The sequence below is a fragment of the Thalia democratica genome, chromosome 4 (genome assembly GCF_965202585.1).
Source record: "Thalia democratica chromosome 4, ktThaDemo2.hap1.1, whole genome shotgun sequence".
Lineage (NCBI taxonomy): Eukaryota > Metazoa > Chordata > Thaliacea > Salpida > Salpidae > Thalia > Thalia democratica.
This window is the reverse complement of record NC_139168.1, coordinates 65,338,264-65,350,666: the sequence shown is the minus strand read 5'-3', so window position 1 is coordinate 65,350,666 and position 12,403 is coordinate 65,338,264. Positions and strand designations below refer to the sequence as shown.

General features: G+C 29.1%; 1 protein-coding gene across 1 annotated transcript; it reads right to left on the bottom strand.

Moving 5' to 3' along the window:
* Positions 1–4,347: 4,347 nt before the first annotated feature.
* On the bottom strand, positions 4,348–11,876 carry LOC145833899 (GDP-fucose protein O-fucosyltransferase 1-like). The gene is made up of 2 exons (XM_082941151.1): positions 11,752–11,876; positions 4,348–5,983 (listed from the first exon to the last, which is right to left on the bottom strand). Exon 2 carries the CDS (start codon positions 5,894–5,896, stop codon positions 4,778–4,780), a length of 1,119 nt encoding a protein of 372 aa, XP_082797277.1. The 5' UTR covers positions 5,897–5,983; positions 11,752–11,876; the 3' UTR covers positions 4,348–4,777.
* Between the last annotated feature and the right edge of the window lie 527 nt (positions 11,877–12,403).

Genomic DNA, 12,403 nt, shown 5'->3' with positions numbered 1-12,403 from the left:
ATTATTTTTTTCATTTTTAGTTAGAAATTATAATTTTTCATATTAAATATATACTATATACATACAATTTTATAAAGATTGTATGTTTATATATATATATATATTATATATAAGATATAAATAAAATTACTTTAAAGAAAGTTTAAAATAATCAAAAACCAGCACAACTTTTTTACTGCTAGCTAGTATTTTTTTTTTAATGATTTAACTAGATTAGATGTCAATAATGGCGTTTAGTTGTTTAAAAACAGGATTGTCGCACAATCAAACTACTCAGGATAACTCTACGGCTATTTTAAAAGTTTAGAAAACTTAGGCAGAGTAATTTTTTTTTTTTTGAAAAACTTATGCTGACCTGTATTTGTTTGAACATTTTTGAAAAACTCAGAATAGTATGATATTTTTCTGAATCTTGGGCTTTTTTTTTTATATAACTTTTTGTTAACTTAATTAATGTTCTATTTATTTCAGCTTTATAAATTCGTTATTTAGTTTTTTGCCAACATAAATATATATTTTTATTAAAATTGGCTTAAATGCACTAATACATGTAGTTACATAGTCCTACTACTAGCCGTGCTTATAAAAACTAGATCTTGGTGTACACAGAATTTGATTAGCTTGGACCACTGGTTTAAAGAGTTGTTTGGTTTGATTAACACCTGTTTTACTTATACAATTCTAAAAAATAGTTTATTCAATCCACATAATTAAAAGAGTTGTAATGTTAATAATTCCACTCAATAACATTGAAGGATATTTTAAAAAGTGATTTTTGTTAATTAAATAAACTTGACTTATAAATAAATATTCTTTATACTCCTTTATTAAAACAAAATATCTGCTTTAACATTTGTTTTATGTTTTAAAATGCTTTTGAAAAAATAAACTATTTTTTCCTTTTTTTAAGCTTTTAAATACTTACAATAACTATCTGTCAATCAGAGATAAAAAAATATATATTATAAAGAAAAAGTTAATTTCTGAGACTTATTATAAATTACTCTCATATATAAACCAAATCTGTATTTCTTATTTTCAGCGCTTAGTATAATTAAAGATATTCAAAGGACTTTATTTCAAAGAAGTCGAAAAAAAATAGGTTAGTGACTTAAATATTTCTTATATTTTTACACATCTTAATTGTTTTAGGCTAGTAAAGAATTTTGATAAGTTAAGAGGATCATTCAAAGTTTTATTTGATGTTTAATTTTATTATTTAAATTTTGTTTTGAAAATTACTAAACTCCACATTAAGAACTATAATAAAAGTTTAATCTTAAAACTACAGGGTGGCAATGATATTTTTTAAATTTCTTCAAGGTTTTTTAGAGTAAAGCTTTCTTGTCAATTTTAGTAACTAGTATTTTTAGCTCAAATTAAAGCAGTAGATTTTTAAGGTAGAGAAGTACTGAAGGATACTGCAATGCTACTCTAAATGTTTATTATTGTAAATAACTACAAAGAATATAGAAATATTCTTTACTGTGTATGTTTATTTACTTTATCTAGTTTTCACTATTTTATACATTAAAATTCTTCAATTCCATTTTTGTCCAATTGAATGAAACTTTAAAAAAGTTTAAGTTTTTCATTATTTTTGTATAATTTTTAAAACTCTAGTTTTTCCCAGGTAAAATACATCATTGCTATTAATTTTTTTTTAAACTTTGAACATAATACAAATTTTATAAAAACTAGGGTATAAGTGAAAGAGATAATGTTAGTTCAACGGGCTTAAGACTACGTACTAAATTTTTTTTTTTATAAAGTTTACCCTTACTTTATATGTTAAAAAAAAACTCCCGTATATACTAAGTGTGGTTGAAACAAATTTTTCTGCATTTAGCAGTTTATCATTTGAACAAGCAATACAGGAAAACGTTCAAAGCAAAAATGAAGCGTCGCAGCCAGGGATTGACCGAAGAGGAGAAGCGCCAGACACGGGTGCTCGTCGACATCGTGGAGAAGAAAGTGAGGCTGGAGAAGGAAATCGGAAAGCTGGCGGATCAGCAAGCCGCCAACGAGGACCTCCTCAGCAGGACGCCGAGAGTCACGCGAAAGCAGAGGAAAGCGGCGCAGGAGAAACTGGTGCTGAGGCGAAACAAATTAAAACAAAAGCTGAACAAGACGCTCGAGCTGGAGCAGGCGTACGTTGAAAGGGAGCGCGTGTGCAGGATCGAGTCGGCTTGGAGGTCCGACCGGAACCGGCTCATCAGCGAGGCCGAACGCGCGAGGGAGCGCCAGAGGAGGGAAGCGAACCGCGTGAGGAGCCGCCAGGATGAGGCGGCTCAACGGGCTGACCGTGGAAAGGATCGGCAGGTTCGCTCACTTTCGGGCCGGAAAGTCGCTCTCGGGGCAGGATTGCGTCTGCTGCTTGGAAGATTTTGAGGGAAAGGCCGTGGTCCGCTTCGACTGCAAACATCTCATGTGTAAGACGTGCGCGAACAGGTGGTTTAGAATCAAGAAAACCTGCCATTTGTGCAGAGAAGCGTTTCGTAACTAAGTATAAAAAGCGTGTCACTTGGCGCCTTAATAAAGTCTGCAAAATAAAAAGATTAAATAGCTGTTTGTGTCGTTTCAAGTCATAAATATTATAATGAAGTTCTCGCAATACAGTATGATATAAACGCACCAAAACTGGTATACATTAAATAATATTTTTTCCAACGTTAGCAAGAACTATTAATATTTGACTAAAAAATGCTTGTAACGAAAAATTTTGCTTCTCAATTGTTTAAAAGATTTTTGCGGAAGTATTAAAAACAGTTTGCCATGATAAAAGTGATAACACAGTAGTGATTGATGTTTACAAATTCTGATGTAAAATGATCAATTTTGTTATAGAAAAGTTAAACCTAACTGGCTGTTTCATTAACCGTGATGAACTTAGTATATAAACTATCTAAACACCCTTAAATAAATAATTCCTGTTTGATTATTGTTTTCTGAATACTTTTTTTTTAATTCATTTGAAACTAATAGGTACAAAATAGCTTAAAACAATTTGTTGTCACTCTAGCACTTTTTTTTTATTTCAACTGAATATTAAATTTCATTTTATAAACACAGTTCCCTTAAATGCAATTTTTACCTAAAATCTAAAAATCAGTGAACAAATTTTTATACGATCATATTTAATGTTGGTATATGTAGGCAATTGTGACTAGACATAAGTTAATTTATTGAGCTATTACGACTTATAACGAATAAAAAATTTTACCTAAGCTTGGCCTCAACATGATGTTCTGATCATTTCAAAACTTGCATCAAAACTAGAATTTTGTCAACTAATAGTTAGCAATAAATAAAACTAATTTGAGTATATAACAGTTATTGTACAACAACTTATTGCATCAAAACTTGTATGATTTTGTATTTTGAGCAGTCAATTTATAAATGCGTTCGTCTTTTTAAACTTGAGCATAACACTTCCTAATTAGAACTAAAACTATTTAGAAAAAACTGGACCGTTAAATTTGCGACAAATACAGTAGATTTGAAACAAGGTTTAAAACTTGTGCCAAAGTTACAACTTTCTACAACAAACAGAAAGTTTCATCGGTTTTAGTTCGAATCAGTTAAAGACAAAGCGTTTTAATCTACCTCCCAAAGTGATTTAAAAAATTTTTAGACTCTGTTGTTTTAATGTCTAGAGATACAGGATACCGCATTAATTTAAAAACTACTTGGCGTTGTAAGTTCTCGTAAACTATTTTACTAGTTATCTTTTAATTTATAATAAAACTAAACAGTATCTAATACCGTTTTAGTAACTCATAAAAGCTCAGAAGGTAGCTATATCTAATATCTGTCGTAACAAATGTTTTGATGTTAAAGTATTAAAACGGTACACTTTTTTTTAATTTGATATCAACACATAAAACTTCGTAATTTGAATTACACATGTTTCAATCTTAAATTTTTAGCTAACCTAATCGCACACAAACGTTGATGTTGTCAATTATTGTGGGTCAAAAATATAGTCATACAGAATAATTAGCCATACCAAGCAAATAGATGCTTTTAAATAATATAAATATAAAATTTTGTTTTGTTTGCAAAAACTGTGCAATGTACGCAACACATATGAAATTAAAGCGTCTTAACATATACAGTAAATGGTTTTAAAAAAGCGGTTATGAAAATAAAACTTAACTTATCCGAATAAGAAACAACATATTTTTACTTGGAGCTTACTCTTCATATTTCCTGAAGATTATAACTGTATTAAAATTTTGTATAGTTTAGAAAACAAATTTTTAATAAATCAAGTACAAAAGTGAATTGAGTTTTAGTAATATGCTCTTAATGCATGGTGTATAAAACAAAAATAGTTAAGCATTGTTATAAAACAAAACTATTAAACTAACAAAACAACTAGTTGTCATCTATTTGTCTATAATTAAATTAAAATTATAAAAAAGTAAATTCTGAGTTAGTAGGATTATTTTTTTTCCTAAATAAGATTTAAAGGGTAAAAAAATAAAAATTTACTGTAAATAAATTTAAAGAAACAAAATTCTAATACATAAGTAGAAAGTTTAATTATAAGCTTTTAATAAAAAAGACAAATCAAATAATTTTAACATCTCATTTAAACATTTTGTACTATTCTAGCTTTGGAAACTATAAATTTAGTAAAAAAAATAAAACAATCTTATTTAAACAATTAACTTTTAGAAAATTCAGAAACAAATAAAATGTATAAATGTAAATTTTAAAATTTTACAAAAATGGAAAGAATCAACGTGGCTGTAAAACAATACAATAAAAACTATAATTCGGAATGGCTCAAATGTTCTTCCACCCCGAAAAATCCGCTCGGTTTCCCTTCGACCGCTCGTTTCCTGGCAACCATGGCCGTGATCGACGAAGCGCAACTTCCGACGAACCAATCAGCTTCCAGCATCACCGCCAAGTCCATTTTCACGGAATCCCGCGGAAACGTGACGACGTCGACATCCAGCCCGTTGGTGCGGAACAACTGCTCGAAGTCCTTTCGCATGGGGTCGTTGTCGGTGGCAACGAACAGGTGCTTCACGCCGGTTGCCATGACAACTTTCAGAACTTTCGAAAGGACGACGTCTGGTGACGGGAAGCACATCTCGTTGGTGAACAAAATTCCCCTCCGGTCGGTGCACTGCGGCGACGACATGAAAGGGTGGCTCGTTCCTTCCGCCGTCACGTGGTTGCAAGCTCTCAGCCAATCGGCGCCGTTTCTCAGGTGAACCGCCAGGTAAGGACCAATCAGCTTCGCCCGTATGAACTGGTCACGCTCGCCGGTTACCTTGCTGTTCCAATCGACGAACTTTTGCAGTTTGCGGTTCTCCTTCAACACCGGGTAATTGGCCGGCGCCCCCATCAAAGCAATCACGTGATTGGACGCTTTCGGGAACTTGCGCTCCCATTGGTCGGCCGAAGACGCAAAGTTGAGTTTGTAGCTTTTCGATCGGTCGAAAGTCACGTTGAAGTTGTCCCAAAACGGGCCGAAGGGGTTGCCTTGCTTCGCCGGGCATTTCCCCTTTTCGGAACTTCTCTTCATCGCCACCTCGTGGCAGTAAACAGTTTTATTTTTCCATAGTTCAGGGGACAGATCATCTAAAAAATCTCTCATTTCGACGACCCTGTGAAAGCGGGCAAGCTTTGCGAGGTCGAACCAATCAGAGTAGTTTATGTAGCGGTTGCCGCGGTGGCCGTGGTACTCGATGAAAGGGGGAACCACCAGGGTGCGGTTCAACTTCTTGGCGAATTGGAGCGACCCTAAAAGGTGGTCCATCTGGTTGCCGAACCTGCCCATGCAGGGGCAGTATAAAATGTAGCCGTTTTCGTCGACTGGAGGGGATTTTTGGAGGGAAGACGGGAAGAGCAGGAGGGTGAGGAGGATGAGGATCATGCGGTTATTTGAAGAGGAGGACGTAGAAGGATGTGAGAATGCAGGTGAGGCTGACCGCGATGTGAAGGCGCGTTCCTATAACTCCGGCTGTAAATGTAAAATTTGAGGTTTAAAATAAAAATTTAGGATTGCTGTTTTTATGGTAAAACTCAAGTTTTGCAAAATAACAACTTGCTGGAATAAATGAAAATCCTACATTTACTGACCTCAATTAAGATAGTCGTGAGTCCATAAACTCGTAAAATGCTTGTAATATCATAAAAGCGTTAATTGTTAACCACTTGAATTCAATTACCATATTTTTTATTTATGAACTTTGTTTTATATTGTTTATAATATTTACCATAACATACACTCGATCTTTATTTCAAACTGATTTGTAAGGAGAAAACATTTTATTTAGTAGACAACTTTGTGCTAGTTTTTAAAACTTAAAAGTAAAACTCGGTCAGCATATGTTCATATGAAACCTGAATAAAAAAGCTTTATTGAAAAATTTGGGATATTGAAAATAAAGCTTTAGTGTTGAATAAAAGATATGCAGACAAATTTAATTAAAATAAAACAAATACTTTGCTCATGCTTTCTGACCAAGACAGACATTGGTTAAACAAGAAAGGCTTAACTTTTATGGCTGTTTGGAAACTTATTAGGGAAATTTAATAACTATATTGTATTGGCAAAAACTTATACATTCTATTAGTTGAAAATTTTAATTCACATAAACATTATGCGTTGATAATTATTATTATCTATTATTATCAATTTATAATTATTATTATAATATCTAATTTAAATTATGGAAAGTTAAGAGCTAATCATTACTTATTTATTATATCACTTACAAAATAAAAATATATTAAATTTTTTGTTTTTTTTGTGACCACAGCCAGCAGTGTCACATAAAAGTAATTAAACACTTTGACAAGTAGAAAAAAAAAAGACTAAATCAAGTTTCTAAGATGTTGGACTTAACTAAGAAAAAAGAAGAAAATAATAAAATATTGTTTTGGTTATATAAAAAATTAAAGAAATGGTATATACGTACTATGAGATTTGGATAACAGCAAATTTGTGTAAAAATTATAAAAAACGAAAATAAACATACCAAACAGTTAGCATACAATACTGAAAGTACTTTTTTAGCAATGTGCACATTGTTTTAATTTTAAAACAAGTTTCTATAACGGTGCAGTGAATAATAGTAGAGTTAAATGATTAAAACAGCGATTGACAAACTGTGGACTTTAAACGTTAAGCCTGTAAGCATGCAGACCTGACCAGCTAAATCGTCAAAAGTTATTGAAACTAACACTAGATTTTCTGGAGTTTGTAATGAAGAAAAGTTTACGCTGTAACTAAAAAAAAATTTAGATCAATAAACAACATAGATTTTTATTTTTGAGATGTTGCCTTCGACCATTAAACGCCTGCCAACCCCTGTACTATAACCATTAAAAAGAAACTCAAAGATAACAGGGTAACAAAAAAGGTGAAAACACGTTATACAGTTAAGACTTTAACTATTAAACAGATTTCTAAACTGTTTTAAAAAGTAATTAAATTGTCATATAAAATAAATAGTATATCTAACAAAACACAATCAAAATCTTGGACACTTGTGTTGGAACTATCTGAAAAAATATTAACTTACTTAACCTTTAAATAATAAACTTAAGTATTAAATCAAACAACCATTTTAAATTCAAACATATAATGTTCGTTTATTGGCAATTTTCTTTTAATATAAGTATAAAAATATGCTTAAAAATTAGGAAGAGTACTTAGGATCAACTCAGTCACAAAAAGTATAGTTTAAAAGTTAAATAAACAACATTTTTTTTCAAAATTGTGATATATTCAGAACAAATACAATAAGGTGTGCTAAGGAAATCAAACAAATCTTATCAACGTCTACAGTGAAAATTTTTTTTTATGTCTTATCATTTACTACATTAATAAGTAAGCCTCAAATCTATTTATACCGTTTTTAGAACTAAAAACAACTTTGAGATATAAGCAAACAGATGCACAAAAAATAAAATTTTACTTGAAATATATTTCCCCTTACAATTTTTGAGCGATTGTTTTCAAAATTATCAGTCCAACCCTTATAAAATTTGAACTTTTTTGTCTGAAGGACTTTTACATTTTCAATTATCTATGACTTTTATTTGAATAACGTAACAAATAGACTTTAATTTTTTTATTGGTCACATATATATATATATATATATTAAAGGTTTTATACAAAGTTCTGATCGATAGTGCTCGACTACAACTCACTGATAATAAACTACAACTCACTGAAGATCACATGAAATTTTACATTTCAATGTGTGAAACAGCTGTTTGAATTATAGTTTTTATATAATTAAATAAATAAATATATATATATATATATATATATACGTTTTTAACGAAATATTATCCAAACATTTTTTTTAATATTAAGATGTTTCCTGAAAATTTGAGGTAAATTGAATAAAAAAAATGGTTAAGAAAGATTTTTAGTAGTATATTTTTAAAATATCAAGAAAGTCAACTATATAAAACTCAAAATTCAAAGTTTAAAAAAAATCCCCATCAAAATTTTGTTTCAAAACGTTTTATAGTACTTTAAGCTTTCAAGTAAGCGCAAATGTTAACTTTCGTGATTAAATATGTTGGAAGCAGTTTTTATGTCAGAGGTCCGAAGGCTCAACTTAGAAAAAAAATGTGGGTCGCAGTTTTAGTTTAGACCTTACTCCACATGACCAACTGCAGAATATACAGTGTGAGTTTTGAATTTCTCACGGAACGTAAACGTTTTTCTAGCTCTCATTTCCTGCATCCAACGTAAGTTTTTATTTTTTTTTTTTAGCAGGGCCATAACCACAGGGTCAGAGTATTGCTTTTAATGAATCGCAAACATTATAAAAGAACAAGATGTTCGCGGGCACGCAGACTGAAGTTTTCCGACCCTGCTTAATGGACTTTTTTTCGGCATGTAACATAAACAAAAAGTTTACTGTTCAAATTTTGAATATAGATTCGCTGTTTATTTACTTCAGATGCTAAGTAATACAACAAACTTTTTTCTCAGCACAAATATACTTCAACAACGTTCATTATGTGTGAACAAGTGTAATGATAAATAAATTTCAACTTATATGGTTTTCTAATACAACCAGAAGTTTAATCAAGCAAAAAGAATTAATCAATATACAAAGTTTAACAACTAAAACACCTAATAATTCAATCATGAGCAAAAGTAAAAAAACAACTTCATTTCTTATAAAATTGGATAAACAAATTAAGCTATAAAAATTTAAAAAAAAACTGGAGCAAAAAATAAATTTAGATTTTGGACATCCATATAAAAAACACGATAAATTTATTACTTTTGTTTTAAAATACATATATGCAAATTAAATATTTTATTAACAACCAGGTTTCGATGACACAAAATTGCGCCCTTTTGAAGTAAAATAAAATAGTAAACTTAAATTAAAGGTTGTTAATATTAAGCTGTACATCTTAACTTAAATAAGCACTTTACATTTCAGTAAATTGAGCAATTTTTTTAGTTAAGACAAATAACTATATACTTCTGTTTTTTATTAAATAACATTTACTGTTCAGCATTTAAGTTTTTAATACTGTAGAAAAGAAGAAAAGTGGGATACGTTAAAACTTTGTTTTACAGAGCCTGAAAACTTTGTAAGCCTAAAGTATTTTTAGGTAAATTAATGGTAACTAAATAAACATCATTAGAGAACAAATATCGAAGTTAATTAATCGATAGAGCATTAAAAACTGATAATAAAAAACTAAACCGCATGTATGATAATGGACCAAACTAAATGTAGGCTTAAGCTAGTTTTGCCTTATGCACAGTTGCCAGAGGATTTTGAGAAATTTGTTCCAGGTTTTCAAAAGCACAAGTTTTGAAGCAAAAGCACTATTTTTATTTAAAAATTATGTTTGCAGTAAAAAATAGTCTTAAGTTGTATTATAACAACAATGAAATACTGTAAAACTACTTTAAATAAGTTTTTAAGTAAGAAATATTATGAATACAAATTTTTTATCTACATGATAGATCTTTCGTGTCAAGTTGAAACTTAATTACTTTATATATAAAAAGTGTTTAAAATTCCAGGTTTTTCCGTTTTTTTTTATTAACTATCAAATTACAGGTTTTTCAAGTTCATTTAGCCTTTATTGTCAAACTCAAGGTTTTTTCAGTATTCCAGAATTTTGGCAACGCTGCTTATGTGAGTGGAAAGTCAATTCAATCTAGTGTTGTATTAAACAAATGATAAAAAAAATACTATTCAGCTAAACCTAGAATAATTTTCAATTCTAACCAAGTTCTCAGTCCAAGAGGTAAAGTTCTCATACCAAATGAATGTAAGATTTGTGCTGTTTACGCGATCAAATGCTGTTGCTCAAACAGTTATATAGGTTAAACCTTAGTAATGAGAACCAGAAGACATATTCAAAAATGTGTTTTGAATAATAAAAAAAAATCAAGCAAAGTCCATAATTTTAAAAATAAGAATGCAAATAAAAGGTTTTTAATGGCAGAATATTTAATTAAGAGTTAGTTTGTACAAAGAGTTACAGTGAAGCAAGTTTCAATATACTAAAAAAATGTTCTTATTCTAGTGACCTATTCAAAATTTATGATATACTTATATATATTTACAGGACAACTTTATACAAACAAAAAGAAATTGATTATTCAGTTCCACTATCTAATTACCTTTTTGTTGCATCATAATTGTGTTAATTAATTGTTTGGGCTTTATTTAACTTAAACTTATTTTTGTTTGTTTATTAAAAAGCTACAGTTGCTACAATTTAAATTAAAATTCATCTATTACTACAATTTTATAGACCTCGATGAAAATTGTGGGAAAAAAAATTGTGTTTGGAAAAAACAGTTTGTTGCACTGCTCACTAAATTTTAATTAAGAATGCTTTATTTACCTGTAAAAAAAAACAAAACATCCATAACTTTTAAGTGTAAAATTTTAATCTGAATCAAAAACGTAAAATTAAGGTAGTTTTGAGCAGCATTTTAGTGAGCGGTCACATTTACCAGAAAAATAATTTCTTTTGTAGACCGGACTTGTTAGTGAAAAAAATTGTGGCAAGATTATTTTTTTAAAACTGTACAGTGCTATAAAACTTTAAAAACTAATTAAATGTAAACTTTAATGAATAACAATCCAATAAGCACAACTAACTAAATAAACAAAGAAAGTAAGAGAAGATTTTTTGTAAATATCCTTTATATTACAGCTTAAGGTTAATCCCATGTACAAATAACTTTCTTACATCTATGAAATATATTTCTTATTAAAAATATTTAAGTGTAATGCTGAAGAACTAAATGTATACTTTTAAAAACAGTTTATACTATGCACTGAATAAATTGTAAAATACAGTTTTTCAAATTTGATAGAAAATTTAAAAGCTATTATTTTAAAGTTAATAACAAAAAACAAAAAAAAAGTTACAAATATATATAATAAACTGATTGTTAGTAATAAAATTTAACTTTTAATTCAAAAGTGATGCAGTAAACTGCACTTGAGCATTTTTTAAAATCAATAAATTTTCTAAAAATAAGCTTGATAAAACTGAATGACTAACTATTTAGTAATAATTTAATTATTAATATAACCAATAAAATAATTCAAATTATAGATTTTAGTTTGTTAGTAACTATTTTAAAAGTTAATGGCATTTCAAATATCTATGAGTAAAAAAAAAGCTTGTAATACACTTAAACTTAGAAAAGCTATTGAATTTATTTAATAATGAGAATGCTGTAATCAAAACTAAATTTATAAAAGACTAACCTTTATAAAATATACCGAAAAAACCCTTCTTTTCTTTGAACATCCACTCCTTTAGCTTTGGCACTTTTTTCAAGTAGGCGCAACTTGATATGAACAGCAAACTGAAGACTAGAATTCCATCAAATGAATACACTGTGAAATGTGCACATTTTAAAAATAACTCATGTGTTGATTGTATGGTACTTCAGAATACTGTACTTCAAATTAACTACTATATAAGTGGAGATTAACAAAAAATATTACTGCTATTAAAAGTTCATTTTGAAGACAAATAATACAAGTGGATAATATATATATTGCTTCCTAGAAAGCTTTTGTTAAAAATATTCAAGTACTCTTGTTGCTTAACAAATCCACTGGACTATCTAACTTTAATCAACATTTTTATTTTAGTTTTTGTGTGATTATTTTTATAACTAAGTGGATTAATACTTATAGAATCTAAATTAACTTTGTTTTTTTTTTTGAAATAAAAGCTTAAAAGTTTCTAGAAATGTACGTAAAAAATTGTACACAAAATAATTTCAATAACAACAAATATGCATTGGTTGAAAACTCAGGTGTTTTAAAGTATAAATGTGTATTGTTAAAATGTTTAAAACATATTTTTTATATTATAAACAGTACTAATTTTTATGTAATTTAAAAATGC